Source organism: Lissotriton helveticus, chromosome 1_1, assembly GCF_964261635.1.
Source record: "Lissotriton helveticus chromosome 1_1, aLisHel1.1, whole genome shotgun sequence".
In the NCBI taxonomy this organism is placed as follows: domain Eukaryota; kingdom Metazoa; phylum Chordata; class Amphibia; order Caudata; family Salamandridae; genus Lissotriton; species Lissotriton helveticus.
Genome location: NC_136057.1, coordinates 1877801083 through 1877821161, shown reverse-complemented (window position 1 = coordinate 1877821161; position 20079 = coordinate 1877801083). Strand labels below are relative to the sequence as shown.

The 20079-nt window shown below is 48.5% G+C and overlaps 1 protein-coding gene across 1 annotated transcript in view; it reads left to right on the top strand.

Annotated features, from left to right (window-relative positions):
• SEC16B (SEC16 homolog B, endoplasmic reticulum export factor) overlaps positions 1–20079 on the top strand; it is a 403213-nt gene that overhangs the window by 279655 nt on the left and 103479 nt on the right. The window contains exons 20-21 of the mRNA XM_078642040.1: positions 10157–10230; positions 12105–12260. Coding sequence (XP_078498166.1) covers positions 10157–10230; positions 12105–12260 — 230 coding nt within the window. The remainder of the gene's footprint in view (positions 1–10156; positions 10231–12104; positions 12261–20079) is intronic.

The window sequence follows — 20079 nt, the reverse complement described above, 5'->3', positions numbered from 1 at the left end:
GGAGGTCTTTTCAATTTTTTGGTCTTTTAAATAAATGGACTTTGTGGCTTTTCGTTGTCCACCCGCTACCATAACAAATGTTTTTTTTACATTAATATGTAAGTCCAGGGCACCCATGAAGTTAGCATACTTGGATAAAGATTTCTGTAACTCGATAGGGGTGCGTGCTAAAATAACTGCGTCATCCGCATAGAGCAGTGCGGGGATCAGGCGATGTTTCAGTCTGGGCAGGTCCTGCCCCCCCCTCAGCATGGTCTCCTCCAATCCGTTAGTATACAAGGAGAAGAGGAAGGGGGCTAGGACGCATCCTTGCCTTACTCCTTGCTCTACCCTAAACGGTGCAGTTAGCTCTCCTTTTATTCCATATCTCACTCTTGCTGAGGCTTCACCGTATAGCTCCCTTAGAAAATTCAGAAGGGGAGGATCAACCCCTAGTGTACCCAGCAGAGACCAGAGCTTCGCATGCGACACGCAGTCAAACGCGGAGGACAAATCCACGTAGACCATATAAATTGTCCCTGGCTTTGCATGAATGTATTTCGAAACTAGCATGCTTAAGTTAAGGGCCTGTTCCACTGTTCCAAATCCTTCCCTAAAACCAAACTGGAGATCCGAAAGGATATTTTTTTCTTCTGCCCATTGCTGGAGTTTATCCAGGACAACTCTGCCGACTACTTTGCCCAGAGAGTCAAGCAGCGAAATGGGTCGGTAACATTTCGTATCTTGGCGGTCTCCCTTTTTAAAGATAGGGACCATGATGGAACATGACCATGACTCCAACAGTCCAAGTTTCGCTGCCGCTGTGCAGACTCTTGTGAGTATAGGAGTCCAAAATTCAGGAAGATGTTTAAATAAGTCCACTGGGACCCCGTCGGGGCCAGGTGCTTTGCCGCTCTTACTCATCGATAGTGCCATTTCGACGTCTTGTAGTTCAAAGTCTATCAGTATTGGAAATACTACCTGGGGGAGATTAAGATGACGTTCTTCTGCTTTCGATGTTAGTTCAAAGATTTTTGAAAAATGATTCACCCAGGTTTCCTCATCGATGGCAACGTCGATCTGAGGAATATTAGAGTCCGATAGCAGAGGGGACTTAACTATTCGCCAAAAGGACTGACTATCTTTCTTGAGTGCGCTTTTATGCAGAGCTTTCCACAAAGACTGTTTCAACTCTTTTTTCCTTGTCTTTCTGGCATTATTATACTCTCGCCGGAGGTATTGGATCTCTAGATGGTCTCTGTTCGATTTTCCAAGTGCCTTTCTTAAGTTGGTCTGCGCCTTAGTACAATCATGATTAAACCAACCTGTAGTACTTGGTTTGTTTTGTTTGGGTGATCTGGTGAGCAGTATTTTTACTTGTTCTAATATCATCTTAAAATTTTCCAGGATTAACTTGCCATCTGCTTGGGGATCCAGGCATATCATTATATTATTATAAGCAGTCTTTATTAATGTGTTAGTAAGCTTGTTAGGATCCACTTTTTCCCATTTTATAGTGTATCCGTTTTTTTTCCCACTTCAAGCCTGTTTTGTGATAAGGTATTTGCTATTGTTGCCATAAAAGATCTTGGTTGGTTCAGCTGTAAATTCAGCCTTAGAGCAGAATGGTCGCTTAGAATGTTTTCCAAAATTTTAAAATTCCTACTTAGATCCTTTAGACCTTCTGTGATAATTATGTAGTCAACTGTGGTCTCGTGCCCCCTTCCTCGATAGGTAGGTTCTAATTGATTCTCTGATGGTAGAATTGGGTTTATTATTTGCAGTTCCAGATCTGAGAGGATCTTATTCATAGCCAACCCCGTTCGTGAATGGAGGAAGTGCACGAGGGGGTTCTCGTGCTCGTCCACCACTCCACAGGTCTGATTGTTCGTCAAAGGGCAGGGGTGTAAATTAAAGTCCCCTTCCCATATTATATGGACATTACCCTTTCTCTTATAAAGATGTCTAAAGTGGATAATTTTTTCTTGAATTATGGAGAGGATGTTTAAGAAATTGTCATCCTCTAGATTATTATATAAATTGATTAGTATAATAGTATATTTTTTCCCTATTGTCAGTGTAAACAATTGAAAGTTTGGGAAAGAGGCTGCCTCTAATACCTTCAAGTCAGTTATTATGTTGGCTATGTAAGTTACCAGCCCCCCCCTAGGTCTACCTGAGCTGCTTGAAAGGGCGGGGGATGAATATGTCTTATATCCTACAAGATGTAGGGGCGTCGTGGCCCATGTCTCCTGTAGGCATATAATTTTACCCTGCTCCAAAAATCGGACAGCGGAACCATCCTCTATTTTTGGTCGGAGGCCTGCAACGTTCCAGAAAATCATTGAGAGCTGTAAGATTTCGTTCTCAGTATCCACCGTTTTAGGTTCTGGTAGATCTGGGGGATCTTCGGGTAGGACCGGGCTGGTCTGTAGGGGCTTCATAGTTTCAACTCTTGGTCAATCGACCATTTCCAGGCTGCTAAACCGATTCATGGTCGGTATGCCTGACCAATTTTGCCAATGTGGGGTATCTCTATAGATGGGTCTGTGTAATCGGTAGCGCGGTCTATCCCACTGTTCCCAGTTTCTACCTCTGTTCTGTGGTCCCACGGTCTGCCACGGGCCCTCTAGCTGTTGATAATTCTGGTTTACTGACCACCAAGAATTGTCAGGATCACTATGTCGCTGAAATGTTTTAGGCCCAGCGAAGTCTAGTTCCCATGGTTGTGGGACTGCTTTACACCAGATGTTGTCCGATTCATTCGAATAGTTATTGTAATATCTTTTTGGGTAAAAGAAGGAAAGGGATCTTGTAGCGATCCCTCCAATTGTATTATTATGATCCCAGGAGCAGATATACTCGACTATGCTGGGATCCTCGAAGGTGATCACTATACAATCTCCCTGTATAGTTTTTTTCCTATATCCCACCCAAGGGGTCCTACAAACTGTTGTTATCCTGCTTGTCCAGGTTGGTGGAACAGGTCGATTTGTGTTCAACCAATACTGTACTTTATTTTTCAACGACCAATTGGGTTCCGTCCCCTCTCCCGTTAGTTCAGGAACCCCCGTCATCACTACCACATATGGGCATGCCTCAGGTGGAATGTTTAGCGGAAGCCTGTTGTCAGTGGTCCCTCTCATACCACCTTTGTTGTTTGGGAGATATGTTTTTTTAGTGGCAGGAGTTTTAGGGGCCGGTGTATTTGTGATTTGCGTATTTGCTTTAGATGTATTTTGTACGATATTGCTCTGCGGGGGAATAGTAAGGGCCTTAGGCGTAGGTTTCTGTACAGCAGGAGCCTTTGGTACTGTAGGGGCCTTTACTGTGGGTTGCTGTTTAGGCGACGGGCGGGCTAGAGTTGTAACTTTCTTTTGTGGAAGCAATGTTGCCGAGGTGTTTATGCCCGTTTTTGGCGGTCCCTGTATGGGTATTACCTTGGGACAGTTAGCGAGTTTTGTCAATTGAGACTCGATGTTAAGGAGTCTAGTTTCTATTGGGCGAATAAAGGAATCTAGAAGGGAAGCTATCTCCTTTATTAGCCTTGATGCTTCTCTTTCCTTGCCCGTTGTTATTGGAGGGGGGGATTCTAAGGTGATGGTATCTTGAATGTTCTGTAGTGGTAGATGGATCGTTAACAAATTATTGGCTGGGTCAGCAATTTGGTGGGATAAACCTGACGGATTTATGGTGTCGATCAGATCTATATGTTCGACCAGTTTGTTATTTGCAGTATTATCTAGCTTTTCCTTATCCTTCCTTTTCTTTATGGCTCCCTCCCTCCTCCCTCTAGCTTGCCTTGCTTCTTCCGGGGTGTGGTCAGGGAAAATTTCGGGTGTTTTTTCTAGTTCATTTTCTGAGAATGTTACAGAGAGTTGAGAGGCAGAAAGATCTACATTATTTGGGAGACTAAGTCTGTTTATGCCCGCTGTATTTTGGGTTGGGTCAGATTGTATGTCTGGGGTTCTTGCGGTTGCTAGTAGTCCCATTGAGGATCGCCTTGCAAATGCGAGTTCTGTTGATACTCTACCCTCAATCAGGCAGATACTTTGATCAATGAATGTGTTAGCTTTAGAAATAAAATCATCCATCGGTCCGAGCAGTTTTTCTCCTACCCCGGTTTTTTAAAGTTTTTTTTGTTTACTTCCCCTCGTGTTCATTTTCAATGGATGGAATATGCTATGACTTTAGTTAATAATGATGAGTTGTCGCTAGATTCAGGAAGGTGATAAGTACTTATAAAAGGAGTCCGAAGATATACTGCTTAGAGCAGGGGCCCGGACCGGACTCTCACGTTCTCGAACGGCCTCAAACGGCCCGCTCTTTGCCCGGTCTTCGCCCCGGGCTGCGACCCGCGCATGTCCCGCGTCGCGGGTAAAGTGATGGTAATTATATACTTGTCGACAGTGGGCTTGTCCGTGGGCGTGGCCGCCGGGGGAAGAGGAACCAGCTGAGCAACGTGGAGGTTGCTGGTCCTCGCAGTCCCCCGGCTTGCTGGTGAAGTTTGCCCAAGCCTCTACCCTGGGGTCTCAAGCTGGGAGCGCTAGGCTAGCCCTGCCGATTGCAGGGCTCGCTCACACCAGCGAGTCCTCGTCAAGGGGAGGCTGCAGTCAGACAAGCAGGCTTCTGTGTTGCGCGGACATTTGCTCCGTCCTGGACACAACAGGCAGTAGAGTTCGGCAAAGCAGAGTGAGTGGCACCCGCGAAGCGGGTGTCACGAAAGGTTTTGATCCGTCGGCAGTGGGCGTGTCCGTGGGCGTGGCCGCCGGGGGAAGAGGAACCAGCTGAGCAACGTGGAGGTTGCTGGTCCTCGCAGTCCCCCGGCTTGCTGGTGAAGTTTGCCCAAGCCTCTACCCTGGGGTCTCAAGCTGGGAGCGCTAGGCTAGCCCTGCCGATTGCAGGGCTTGCTCACACCAGCGAGTCCTCGTCAAGGGGAGGCTGCAGTCAGACAAGCAGGCTTCTGTGTTGCGCGGACCTTTGCTCCGTCCTGGACACAACAGGCAGTAGAGTTCGGCAAAGCAGAGTGAGTGGCACCCGCGAAGCGGGTGTCACGAAAGGTTTTGATCCGTCGGCAGTGGGCGTCTCCGTGGGCGTGGCCGCCGGGGGAAGAGGAACCAGCTGAGCAACGTGGAGGTTGCTGGTCCTCGCAGTCCCCCGGCTTGCTGGTGAAGTTTGCCCAAGCCTCTACCCTGGGGTCTCAAGCTGAGAGCGCTAGGCTAGCCCTGCCGATTGCAGGGCTTGCTCACACCAGCGAGTCCTCGTCAAGGGGAGGCTGCAGTCAGACAAGCAGGCTTCTGTGTTGCGCGGACCTTTGCTCCGTCCTGGACACAACAGGCAGTAGAGTTCGGCAAAGCAGAGTGAGTGGCACCCGCGAAGCGGGTGTCACGAAAGGTTTTGATCCGTCGGCAGTAGGCGTGTCCATGGGCGTGGCCGCCGGGGGAAGAGGAACCAGCTGAGCAACGTGGAGGTTGCTGGTCCTCGCAGTCCCCCGGCTTGCTGGTGAAGTTTGCCCAAGCCTCTACCCTGGGGTCTCAAGCTGGGAGCGCTAGGCTAGCCCTGCCGATTGCAGGGCTCGCTCACACCAGCGAGTCCTCGTCAAGGGGAAGCTGCAGTCAGACAAGCAGGCTTCTGTGTTGCGCGGACCTTTGCTCCGTCCTGGACACAACAGGCAGTAGAGTTCGGCAAAGCAGAGTGAGTGGCACCCGCGAAGCGGGTGTCACGAAAGGTTTTGATCCGTCGGCAGTGGGCGTGTCCGTGGGCGTGGCCGCCGGGGGAAGAGGAACCAGCTGAGCAACGTGGAGGTTGCTGGTCCTCGCAGTCCCCCGGCTTGCTGGTGAAGTTTGCCCAAGCCTCTACCCTGGGGTCTGAAGCTGGGAGCGCTAGGCTAGCCCTGCCGATTGCAGGGCTCGCTCACACCAGCGAGTCCTCGTCAAGGGGAGGCTGCAGTCAGACAAGCAGGCTTCTGTGTTGCGCGGACCTTTGCTCCGTCCTGGACACAACAGGCAGTAGAGTTCGGCAAAGCAGAGTGAGTGGCACCCCAAGCTTCCGAGGACCGGTTTCTGGCATTCCAGCCGTCTTCAGCCCGGCTTGCTTGAATACAGTGGCAAAGTGAGCAAGGGACTCACGTCTGCGCATACCCTGCCACACTTATGGCGGCCAAAAGCGGTACAAAAGAGGGTGGTGATGGACAAGGCATCTAAACCAATCAAACACTCGCACCCAGTCAAAAGATCTGGGTTTGATCCATCACCGTTCTTTAGCCCACTCTGCCACCACAGCTGAGACATGGCTATATGCAAATCAGTCTGACCCTGTGCCTCATGGGAACAGTCCAGCCCGAACTGCCAAGCCATGCCTTCCCTTGACCGGAAACAAGCTTCCGAGGACCGGTTTCTGGCATTCCAGCCGTCTTCAGCCCAGCTTGCTTGAATACAGTGGCAAAGTGAGCTTGGGCTACCTTCAAGTGTAACACGCGTCCCCTCCCTAGGGTGGGCTGCCTCTTTGCATATATGTAAATATTTTAGAAGGGGAAAAAGGGGAGATTCTAGAAAAATAATTGGGGGATTGTTTTTCTCCCATTGACTTCTAAGATGGCCTGAATTGGGCCTACTGTCATGTATGAGACTAAGGGGTCTATTACGATGGCGGGCATACAATGTCCGCCCGCCACCGTAACGGTCAACGGGACCGACCGCAAGAGGTGCAGCGGTCCTGCTGTGCCTATCAGGATGGAACCGCCACCATGACGGTCGCATCCTGTATATTTAACATTGTGGCGGGCGGTGCTGTATTCAGCACCCGTCATAATGTTAAACAGGAGGTTCCACATTTGCATGCACAACGTGACAGGCACCATGCAGTGCCTGCCACTTTGTGCACGCAAATGCAGGGGGGTAGCATGGGTACCCTATGTGGCCCCCCACAACATCCTGGGGGCCCGCAACGGGCCCCCAACTGCGATCACCGCATGCCTTTCCGTGGCGGAAAAAGTTGTCTTGCAGACACCGCCAACATATCAGGCCCCATTTCCGCCCGGTCACCTGTTTGACCGGTGGAAAACTGGCGGACGGTCTTTCCGTCTGCCGGGGTCCCCCCCCCGCCATCTTAATATGGCGGGGGGAAATGGGTGGTGAGCGGGGAATAATGTTGGGCGGATCGCTACCGCCATACGGGCAGTGACGATCCGCCCAACATTATAAATAATAGACCCCTTAGTGTGCTGCTGCAGGATAGGATACCAGAAATGCATATATATGTTTTTTTCCTTTACCTGTCAGGAGCACGGAGAAAGTGCAGGCAGAAGGTCTGTGACAAAAATGTTGTGCACTGGCCTACAGGAACAGGTTACTGGCAGTGATTACTGCGAGTCTCACTAGACTAGTCCTGGCTGCAGCCTGCAGAGGAATCAGGTTTTTGAATACAGGAATTGGGAGGCGGGAGAGTAGCCTTGAAATCGTTAGAATCTGGGGTGAGGCGGGGGTGGCATGTATGTCTTTGGGGCTCATTTTGCCCCTCAATGTCACGCAACACTTGTCCTTGTTCAGTCTATGCTGACTTTCAGCGAGGGGAGGCGGCCATCTTGGAAACTGCTGAGCAGGCCACTCACCTCCCCTGAATTCTCGAGTTACTCTGGGTCTGCATGCTCGCTGAGGGCATCGATGGAGGCTCATTGCCTTCTTGGAATGATGACCACCGTTGTCTGCTGCCCTCCACTGCATATTCAGCCATTAATCAGCCTTGACAAGAAACAAAGAGACGTCATTGTTATAACAAAAAATGGATTTCGGTGATGCTTAGAGCCCAGGAGTTGGCACACAGGATAAAAACATGTCTCAAGCTTTATTGTATTGCGTAGAAATCAGAACCATTGTTGCTTAGTGTAAAATCTTAATTGTGGGCAGACCTTGCCGGGGCAGGCGCCCTTTTTCCTGTTTCCTAATGATCACTTGGTAGTGAATAATTTCCAGTACCTTGGTTTGGGATTTAACATTAGGGGTTCTTGGGTTTCTCATCTACCTAAACCAGTGCTTCTCAACGTTTGGACATCTGTGGACCCCCACTTACTCATTACTGAAGCCCGGGGACAACGACCTAAGCATTTTCGGTGATTTGAATTGCAAAACAATACGAAAAAATACAGAAACAAGAATTCATCCGACAAATATACAAATGCTGAAATATTCAGAAACAAATATAAAAAAAATTGGCCCTTTAATTTTAACGGGACGGTTGGAGTTTTTTTTAAAAATTAAACTGAGGCCATGCGTCATACATACTACATTTGTTTAATGCACTTGCGCTGCTCACACAAAACAATCCGAGGATACTAACTTAATTTTTCACCTCCAATTTCAAATTCCTTCACATTTACAGTACATTTTAACATTTCAGTTTTTTAATTTTACTTCTTTATATTCAATTTATTATTCTGTTAATATTATTTAAATTTCTAAGCAGTCAAGGAACACCTGAGCAGCCTTTGCGGACACCGAAGGGTCCCTGGACCACAAGTTAAGAACCTCTGGTGTAGAAGCGTTACATTTTTCTATCAAATACTGCTCAAGTGCTGTTGGTCTGTGATTATGAGATGGTCATAAGCCGAATTTCTGTGCCTTTGGAAGTTTAGCAGACTAACATTAGAAGCAGGTCCATTGAGTAGCACTGAATTATGAGTCCGCATCAGGTGTTCTTAACTCCTAATAAGGCCTGTCAACCTCTCTGGATGCTCACATTTGCAACAACATATAAACACAATTCGGTTTGTATAAGATTCTGGCCGACGCTGCTTCAATCAATAGAGAAACAGCTGAGTTGCTAAAAGCAAAATTTTGGGAGAAGGTGAAAATTGCTGACTTAAATGCCATCTATAAATCGTCTCTGGACCCGGCGTACCTTTTCTATAAGTCTCTAAGGAGCTGATTCTTGGATCTGGACTAAATGTGTCCTGTCCACCTGCGTTATTTATACCTGGGATTTTGTCTGGGCGCTTTACCTCTGCGCGCCCTTACTGCCACTTAGAATGATGGCAACCCTAGGAGCTGCGCCTGCACTTGGGAGCTTTATTGGGGACGAGCTGCACTTTCTTTTTATGTGTCCTTTGTGCACAGCATTGGCGTAAACCGTTCCTGCTGCAGTATAATAATGGTCTTTTTCTTAAGGTCTGGCTTGACGGTACCTCTGTCTATAGCCCTATTGTTACCAATTCTTTATGCTTGTATTAGGCTTTGGCTCCAGCCAGAGGACCATAACACTCTCACCTCATGCGTTTGGTTGTTGCATCATTCCATCCCTCTGGGGTGCTTGCATTGCAATGCATGGAGGACTATTTTACATCTTAAAATTACACTGAATCATCACACGTTAAATTCTATATCGCATTGTATATACAAATCTGTTTTTTTCACTACAGCAGGTTTTTCTTTAATGTTTAGTCAGGCCAAGAATTACAGTGTAGACTCATTGGTTTTGCCAGTGCATGTTCTTATTTACCTGCATGGCTGCTAGTACTGAGAATACAGCACCAATGGTATGGTTTTTTAAGTTTTCTGTTCTTGTGTAATTGTTTTTTTAATTAATGCTGCTGTAGGTGTATTTCTTTTAATTGTTGCTTTTTTACACTGCATGCACTGCTTTTTAAAGACTTTTTATCCGATTTAAACTATATTATGATGACAGTGGTGTGTATGTGTGTGTATGTGTACATGTGTGGTGTTGTGGATGCAGACATTCGTGAACGCACAAATTAATCATTAGGTCGATTGATGTATTCATCCATCACTCATTTGTACATGCAGTCCAAAACTCAATATCCATGCAACCAGTCAATTGATATCAGCACTCAGTCACACATCTTCACACTCATACATCCATTCATTTTAACAAATTGACTTATTATTGCAATCACTGCTCCTTGAGCCAAAATACCAAGAACACAAACTTCTCAATCAAAGCATGCAAATACAAGCATTCTTGGATGTTTTTGCAAGTGTTAACACATTTAAGTCAGACCTATTGGCTTTGCCATTATTTGTAGTCTTGGCCTCCGCCACCAAAAGTTCACGTCTGGGTACACCCCTGCACTGTGTTTGTTTCATGTGCAGCACTGTTTGCTGAATGCATACACTGTATGCTGCACAGACAATCTTTTACATGTCCTTTCCTTACCTTCATATAGGGGGCGCCGCACTTGCTGGAAACTGGGAGAGCCATTCAAGGCTTGGACATGGAGCAAATGCCCACATGCAGCAGGTAAGAGCAAGACTCCAGTAGGGGTAATAAGACAGCATGGGGCATATTTATAAGGGGATATCGCCACCAGAACGTCACTTTTTGTGACGTCCTGGTGGCGATATCCCCTTCTCCTTATTTACAAGGTGGCATTAAGCCACTTAACGTGGTTTAACACTGCCTTGTATATAAGGTTGCTTTCACGCTTCATTTAGCATGAAAGGGGTGTGCAGTGGGTGTTGCTGTGAGCATTCCGCCGCAACACCCATTGCTTTTTTTTTGCCGCTACCCAATATTTACAACGATGGTGGAGCGCCAAAAACTAAAGCCGGGTAAAACCTGGTCTGAGGATGGTGATACGAGGAGAAATTGTTAATTTCTCCTCGTATTTTGCCTGGTTGTATGATAGAGGGACGCAAGGCTCAACCACGCTTGCCTCTACCACACAACCCGAACCACGAAAGCGGCTTAACCACGCATTCCTTTACCACGCAATTTTGTGGTAAAGGCATGAATGGTAAGGGTATATGTGTGGCTAAGTTAGCCACTACTCCGACCCCCAGCCCTAAATTACAAACACCCTACCTGCCCCCTGCCCTGAGCCCTAAATTACAACCCACCTACCTGCTGCCCCACCCTGAGCCATAAAAACCCCCATTCCTTAAATACTCCCCCAAACCAAACCAAATACGCCACCGCACCCCCTCCGACAGCTACCCCCAGACTCAGCCCCAGCCCCACATACCTGTCTGTTTCCGCTTCCCGTTCCGATACTCCTGTTTCGAGTTCCTGCCCATCACGAACACAAGAGCGCATTTGCCTTAATAACGCATATGCATGGTTTAGGCAAATGAGTTGTTCAGGCAAGCGTGGTTAAGTTGTCCCTTCCTGCACATAAACAATCGCTCCAGCAGCACAGGCACCCTTGCAACATGGCGCAATGGTGCTGGCGCTAAGGCAGCTTTTTTAGTGCCAGTGCTAAGGGAAACGCAGGCGTGCACCATATTTTGTAAATACGGCACATCCCTGCGCTTACAAAATGTCGGAGCGTGGCATTACCAATTTTAGAGTTAGACCGCGCTCCGACATTTTGTAAGCGCACGGATGTGCACAGCAGTTAAGCTCAGGGTGGGAGTTAAATTACATGGAAGCCAGCCCTTAGCACTGGAGCTCAGATTGGGGATAAGCTGCCTGAAGAGGTTTTTTAACTGCTCCAGGGAGAGTTTAAGAGCTGTGTAATCTGAGAGTTAGCTGTGCTGTCCAGAACCTAAGCTGGAGTCTATCTATTTACCTCAATTTATAGTCCTACTGTCTGAGGTGCATTTATTTTGTCACACACTCCAGCCTGTGTGAATACTAGGGTTTGAGATGACTGAGTTGTGTTAATTGACCGAGGTATGTTGAGTAACTACAATACGTATGGTGGCTGAAGGTATATAGAGTGTTTGTGGTACATGAAGTTGCTAGGGTGTGTGTGAGGGCTGGAATAAAGGCCATGGTTGGGATCCTCATGGAGTATGGGGAAGTTGAAGTGACTGAGGTACATGAAGGTGGGAGGCAGGTGAAATGGCTTAGGAACTTGAGGTGATTAGGGTATTTTATGGCTTTAGAGTACTTGAATTTGCAGCTGATGAGGTAAGAGGAGCGTCAGTGTACATGTGGTGCATTGATACACACTGTGCTGGAGTATGTAAAATGGCTGGGGTATATGGGAAGGCCAGAGTACGCTGTGTAGTTAAGGTAACCTGGTAGACTGGAGTACTTGAGGTGGCCAAGGCACATGTAATTGTGTGGTACTTGCGGTGCTTGGAGTATGCAAGGATCTTTTGCAGCCTACATGCCTCTTTTGGCTTTGTCATCATCTGCATGGTACCCAGTCTGTTTCCCACTTCCAGCATGTTCCAGTGTCCAGAGTAAGAACGGTGTCCGAGTGTTCCACTATCTCAGTGGATGAAGATGGCACACCCCCACAGGATCGAGACACCACAGAGACCACGGAGCAGTCAGACAAGACACAGGATGGGAATCAAGAGCTGGCTGAAAACAAGAAGGTGAGGGAAAACAACTTACAATGTACTCATTTCTGTGCTAGTACACAGTAAGCTTGTATGGTCGAGATATTTGTCCTCACTATTCTCAATATTTTTTCAGTGATATTTTTATTTCCTAATATTTTTTGCCTCACTGTCATTGAACCTACTGGGGATCCCGACTCTTGGTACCCTGCCCAGGGAGCTGCTTGGTGTTTTTGACCGTCTAAGGTTTTGAAAGCCCACTTCCCTGTTTGCAAATATTCTAGTAGAATATGAATATGTGTAGGTAGGGAGCTGAGCAGCGGTGAAACATTGCCACTAAGCAGGATGAGGTGTGAGTAGTAAATGAGGAACAGGTGGAGAATCATGAGCTGGTTGGGCCCTGTTATTTAGAATGGTGCTTTTCAAGGAGCCTTGTATTTGTGTCCTGATTTGTGGATTTACTGCAGATAAATGGGTTTAGAGGGCATATTGTGTGTCCCTCAGTCAAGGTGGGAGCCATGTTTCCATGAACTCTCACTTTGAAGGTTTGTTTAGGCTAGCCTTGGGCTGCGGTTGCCATATAACTTCTTGTCACCAGGCACATCATGTCTGCAGGCATGTTTTATCCTTTTACAACCAGTGACATCTAGTTTGTTAGTCTAATTGATTACATTGATGTTAACTAAGAATACATTGGGAGGAGGAGCTTAGCGCGCATCCAAGATGGTCGCATGAGCACAGGGCTCCCGAGACCCTCGCCGCCTCCCGCATATATCCTGCCTCTAATCCTGCCACAGATGATGGGTTATTGAAGATTTAACCCTGCTGACCTGAATGCTCTTTTCCGAATTTGATTTGGATGCCGGGAGCCGGACTTACTCCGTTTGCAAGTTGACGGCCTACAACGGGGAGCAGCATGGGACTCAGGTCCCCGAAGTACCCGGGTGGTAATTGAACAACAACGGCCAGTGGAGGTTGTCTTGTGCCCTCGAGGTACTTTCGTTTTCGGTCTCTCCGGGCTGAACCCAGTTTCCATCTTACTTCAGTCTCCCGAGGTCTGCACTCGGCTTGTGCGCTGGCCCGCCACTTTTCGTGCTTTAGACTTTTCGGAGATTGACCTGAAGAGGAGCCATTCATACCAGGTCTCAAAGGGCCCTCAGGGGCACGTCGCACACTATGGCGGGCAAGCCTGAAATTGATAAGCGGACGACCAAGAACACGCACCGAGGGGGTGCCACTCAATCGAACATCATGGATCGCTACACCCGTCCCAAAGGTTCCCCCAGTGGTGCGGGCAACACACCGGACGAGACCAGAGATGGTTCTGCGTCGACGGCGGAGCTGACCTTGCGAGACGTCATGGGCGCCATTGCGGAGATTAAGACTTCCGTGGGCCAGCAGTATGAGACACTGGCCTTGAAGTTAGACACGGTGGCGATCGACATTAACTTGATCAGGACAGATCTGGCGAAGACCAATGAACGGGTCAAGTCTTTGGACCTCAAGACCGCCAGTCTTACAACCGACGTGTCTGATCTTCAAACTGAGGTCCGAAACCTACGCTCCACTAACGACTTGTTCGCCCGTCGGCTGGAAGACTCTGAGAGTCGTGCAAGGTGCAACAATGTCCGCATTATTGGAGTTCCGGAGAAGTCCTCTGAGATGACTACAGATCTCCTCGTGGAGGACCTGATACTGAACCATCTGGCCCCCAAAGGCCTCAGTAACTTTTTTGCAGTTGAGCGCACCCACCGTGTTCCAGGTGGAGCTCATAAGCCAGGCGCTCCGCCGTGACCCATAATAGCTAGGATTTTCAACTTCAGGGACAGGGACGCTATTCTACAGGCATCGCGAACTGGAGGTCCCACGAAATTTGAGAATGCAACCATCAGCTTTTACCCAGACTTTACCCAAGCAGTCTAGAAGCAGAGAATGGAATTTCTGGGGGTCAAGCGGAGGATGCGGGACATGGGAGTGAAGTACTCTATGCTCTTTTCTGCCCGGCTTCGAGTTGAACACAACGAGCGAACGCTTTTCTTTGATCGGCCTGAGGTCGTCAGTGACTGGCTAGACACTTTGCCGGCGCGTCGAGATCGCCCGGATCTCTCGGAGGGCACAGAAGGTGGCCTGCAGGAACAGGAGTGAGAGGTGACTACAGGCACGCCAAGTGAATGGACTTCGCAGCAGTGGTTCGATGACTTTTTATATGAATACGCTTGTTTGTTGAGCCCGGAGGTGGCGGGGGGGTACGGAACTCTTCCTCCTCCCAGGGTTTCTTTCTTTTTGTAGACTAGTTTCTTGTGAGGGCGACAGGCACACTGCAAGTTGGGGTGGTTCTTTGGACTAGCGCAGGGGTGCAGGGTGGGGGGATATGTTCTAGGAGTTTTCCTGGGGGTGGGCTGGGGACCTCGGTTAGGTTTTGTTGGGTTTAGAGGCAATGTTTTACGATTTATTTTGGGAGGGGGAGTCGATCCTTACTGTTGGGATGGGGTGTAGGGGGCTGAGGGTCATCAGTTGGAACGTCAATTGCCTGGGGGATGGCATCAAACGGGGTATAGTGTCGCAATTCCTGAAACATTTCTCCCCTGATGTGGTGTTGTTACAAGAAACGCATTTGATTGGGAACACATGTCGTGCAATGATTCGCCGAGGGTATCGTCTGGTCGCCCACTCCGGATTCACCACTGGGCCGAGAGGGGCGGGGATTCTAGTCAGAAGCTCCCTCCCCCTTGCAATAGATGTGACCACTCTAGATGATAGAGGTAGATATGCTGTCGTTACCGGCAGATGGGAGGGGAAGACGATCTCCATACTTTCTGTCTATGTCCCGCCTGGCTTACAAACTACGACATTTGCCTAACTGGGGGAGATAATACTGGGACTCCCAGAGGGTATTTTAATTGTGGGCGGAGATTTTAACTCGGTGGTCTGTGGCAAAGAGGATCGTAGCCCCCCTAGAGACCTCGCGAGATCGCAGTCTTGGTTGAGTAACTTCTTGGAGACGCTGGGTCTAGTAGATTGCTGGAGGTTGATGCACCCTAGACAGGCACAGTACACCTTTCATTCTGGAGCGCACAGGAGCCTCTCCAGACTTGATTACATACTTGTGCCAGCGGCGCAGGCCATCTCGGTTAGGGAGGTTAGACACTTGGCCCGGGGCATATCCGATCACTCCCCAGTGTGGCTTTCCATTGATGCTCAGTTTGGGGCGGAGGGTAGAGTGGCCCTGATTAATCCCTGGCACTTACGTAATCCCAAAACCAGGGCCGGTGTGGTCAAGTCCATCGATCAGTACTTTGCTGAGAATGTGGGGTCGGTGTCCTCTTCTGTTTTCTTGTGGGAGGCTTTCAAGACTGTGGTCCGAGGTCAAGCCCTCTCTCTGATTGCAGATGCTAAGAAAAGGAAGACTGAGGAGGTAGAAAGACTGGAGGCTGAACTCAGTGGCTTGGAGAGAGAGTTGGAGTCTGGTGCGACACAGGAAAAACGGCATGCGCTACACCTTAAACAGTCGGATTATCGAGCTCTGGTGACGGACGCTGCCGAGGCTATGAGCCGGGAGCAGCGGGGACGACTGTATGATGTGGGGGAAAGTTGATTGCCTGGTTGGATAAGAAAGAAAGGGCGAGTCGTGTTGTGCCTGTGGTGGAACGTGCTGATGGAGTGCGAGTGGTTGACCCAGTGGACATAGTGGAGAGTTTTGCGTGTTATTTCCAGAAGGTGTATGCACCAGTCTCAGACAGACCGGAGGAAGATTCGCATCTGTTGCTTAGGGATATTGCCTTGCCCTGTCTGTCTGATTCGGACAAAGAGCTCATGGAGTCGGAATTCTCCATTGATGAAGTGGCGCTCGCTATCCGCTCCATCCGCTCAGGTAAGGCCATGGGCCCGAATGGTATCCCCATCGAGCTGTACAAGTTACGTCCGGATAAAATGGCGCCCTATCTCCGCGAGATGTTCCTGGAGTCGCGTGAGACTGGGTCACTCCCACGAGACCAGCGACTCGCGTCCATTGTTGTGATTCACAAAGAGGGTAAACCCCGGGATTTATGTGCCTCATATAGACCGATATCACTTTTAAATGCCGAACCCAAAATCTTGGCAAAACTGTTGGCTTATCGCCTCATAAAGGTGATTGGCGACTTGATACACCCGGATCAGTCCGGATTTATTCCGCATCGCAACACAGCGCTAAACTTGCGTCGTCTTCATGGCGTCCTGGAGAGGGCGGGGTCCTTACGTGAGCAGGCCATCTTGGTGTCCTTGGATGCCACGATGGCCTTTGACACCGTGGAATGGCCGTACTTGTGGGCCGCCCTCGCGAAGTTTGGGTTCGGCCCCGGGTTTATCGGTTGGGTTAGACTCCTGTATGAGGAGCCGCTTGCCCAGGTTGGGGTTAATGGTAGGGTCTCGAAGTCCTTTGTGCTTGAGAGGGGTACACGACAGGGCTGCCCGTTATCTCCTTTGCTGTTCTCGCTCGCCCTGGAACCCCTGGCTGCTTGGCTGCTGTGGGAACCGTCACTTAAGGGTATCAGGTGGACCCCTGACTTTGAGGACCGCCTATCGTTATACGCAGATGATATTTTGTTATACCTCACCTCCTCACGGAAATCGCTGGGAGTACTGTTTGATGCCCTCAGTTCATTTGGCAAACACTCCGGCCTGGTGATTAATTGGGCTAAATCCTGCGTCTATGCACTCACTGGCGATGTGCCCCCGCTACCGCGCAAATGCCCGATACAGATAACGCAGATTGGATTCAAATATTTAGGGATCTTTATATCATTAGACCCCGCAGTACGTTATGAGCGCAATCTGCTCCCCCCGCTGCTCCGGCTTAAATCTGATGTAGCGGCCTGGAGTGGCCTGCCGTTGTCCCCGCTTGGAAGGGCTGCCCTTTTTAAGATGATGTCCCTGCCCCGGTTCTTATACGCCCTTCAGAATACACTTGACCTCGTACCAGCATGATACTTCCGCGAGGTAGAGGGTCTGCAGAGGCAATTAGTTTGGGGCGGGCGTTCTCGTATCGCCCTAGCAAAATTGACACTGCCTTGGTACGACGGGGGCATTGCATTGCCGGACATCAGGCGCTATTATTGGGCATCTCAATTGAGTACAATTAACCATGCCATGTATGGCCCAACGCCGAACCCCGCGTTTGAAATGGACAAATGGCAGTTGCCGGGAGGGAATTATTACAGGGCACTATATTCTAACTCGAATTGCAAAGTACTGCCAGGGCCCACCGAAGTGGCCGTGCGGGTGTGGAGAAGTGCGAACGCAGCCATGGGATGGTCTGACAGATTGACCAGGGCAACCCCGCTTTATGCGGCGGAGAAACTGGGTAGTCTATGGACGACAAAGGGCTTCGAGAAGTGGAACCTTATCGGTATCAGTACGATTGGGGATCTGTGGGTCAAAGATAGGATCAAGACCTTTGAGGAGCTGCAGTCGGAATATGCTCTTAGTGATAGGGAAAATTTTCGCTATATACAGATCCGACATGCGCTCCACTCGGTCTTCCCGACCGGAACTGTCATTCCGGAATCCTCCCCCCTTGAGGATAGGGTGCTTGATGGCCATACTCCTGACAGCACCATATCTCTCATATATAAAAAACTGATTAATGACCGAACGGATCTGCTTCTGCAGCTCCGTGAGGCGTGGACCGGCGATGGACTGGAATTGGACGATGAAGATTGGCAGGCGGCGGTATCCTCCCCGAAAGAGGTCGCGATCCCGGCTCGTCTCCGGCTGGTGCAACTAAAGATCTTACACCGTATCTATGTAACTGGTCCCCGTCTGGTTCGTATGGGTCTCGCTGCGGATGGAGCGTGTACGCGTGGCTGTGGTGCGCTGGGTACCATCCTACATATCATATGGGAATGCCCGGCTGTGGCTCTGTTCTGGAACCGTGTGCATGTGATTATGGAAGAAGTCACAGGAGTTTCTCTGCTGCCTGAGGCCCGCCGTTGTTTGCTGAATATATGGGAGCCGAATGACTACACTGTGGCACAAACGCAATGGGCTACGCTTGGTAACATAGTGGCTAAAAGAGACATAGCACAGTTATGGGGGTCCCAGAGGGCACCTACGACTTCTGCGTGGGAAGAAAATATGGACTGGTGCATGTTCAGGGAAAAAACAGTATATGTTGCACGTGGTAGACCCAAGAAGTGGGGTAGAGTCTGGAACCAATGGAATTCGTATCGTGGGGAGATTTGTGCCCCCCGTTTGCGGGGGCCCCGGCACTGCCACAGTCCCCGTGACCTGACGTTCCTACAATATTTAGATTTTCGTATTACATGCCCGATTACCCAGGGGGCCCCCCCTCCTCCCACTTATCATTTCATCCTTATTACTGTATGTTTGTTGATATGACTCTTCCCCATGAGAAGCATGTTTGCCGCATTGCCTCTTATTTCGTGTGTTATTGTCGTTTTTTTTTGTTTATATAAACAATTAAAATAGTAAGACCTTCACTATTTCCTACACCACTATTCTGCTCCTGTCGAAACGATATGTCGAATTGCTGCTGGGCCCCCGGGCTGTCGGCTGAAAGCTGTGTAAATTGGCAATACCAACTGTTTTCTACTGTTTTAGCGACTGCCGGCCCCTGTGGTAGTAGGCCCGCAAATGTAATACTGCAAGTGAAATAAAGGTTTTAAAAAAAAAAAAAAAAAAACTAAGAATACATTATGTTAGGTAGTGGCACCGCAGGACTGGAACATGTTGTTCCGAGTGACATAGAATCATCTTATAACTATACTTAGAAGGAAGGCACGACTGTTCGCTTGCTCAGATTTTGAGTCACAACTCACAAATATCACTGAGTTTGAGTCTCACACCTTGGTGCACACTACCACCATCGAGCCACAGTATCATAACATTGTGCAATGTTCTAATACTTCTGCATGGATGATCATGTGTGATTAGAGGACAACACTGTTGACTTTTTTCTCTATGGCCGAATATTAGTGAGCTCCTGCAGGCATTCGAAGGAGCCTGCGGTGTGGGATATGAGGAGTCCATGTTCCCAATTACTTGTAGTCCTGTTTCGGACAAGCCTGGGTAGTGCATGCACTGCTCTGCGAGGCGTGCTGTATTCAGATAGGGACTTGAAGCTCCGTCCACTCTCCACCCAGATTTTTCTTTAGCTTGTGTCATTGTCCACTGTAAACTGTGGCTGTTCATTGGTCAATAGGCTTAGTAGTCCCTCCTCAGTACCGCCTTGTCTCATTTTGTAACCACCCATGGCGACACCCTCTATTAGGTGTGTTGTTACTTAGTAGGCTTTAATTACAGCTTCCGAGCACTATTTTCTCAAATAGCTTTGTCCTGCCTGCATTGCATTTGCTATGGAACAGGTCTAACATTTGTAAGAGTTTAAGCTATTGGCATTGTAAATGACAATGCCTTTTATTTATCTGTTTGTAAAACAACACATAAATAAAAAGCATTGTCATTTACAATGCCAATAGCTCAAACTCTTGTAAATGCCAGACCTATTGCATTCCAAATGCTTGTTAAATTTGGTAGAAAGTATCTTGCAGCATTCATAACCAATCATTTCCACTGAGAAGAATGAGGAACTTGTGTATGTAAACTAATTGAAGCAGCAAGAGAAGTATGTCAGACATGCGTTTTGGAGATTAGCTCATCCACCATGAAAATGCGGTATCTGTTTTTATTGAGGACATTGTTAGAAATATTTTCTGTCTTTTTAGAAATCATTTCTGGCAAGTCATTTGGAGTAATAAACAGTGTATTATATATCCAAAAGCTTGATGTGATGAGGTTTGAATCCTAAAAAAGGATTAGCATTCCCTTTGGTGTTTTAATCCTACACTCCAATTTT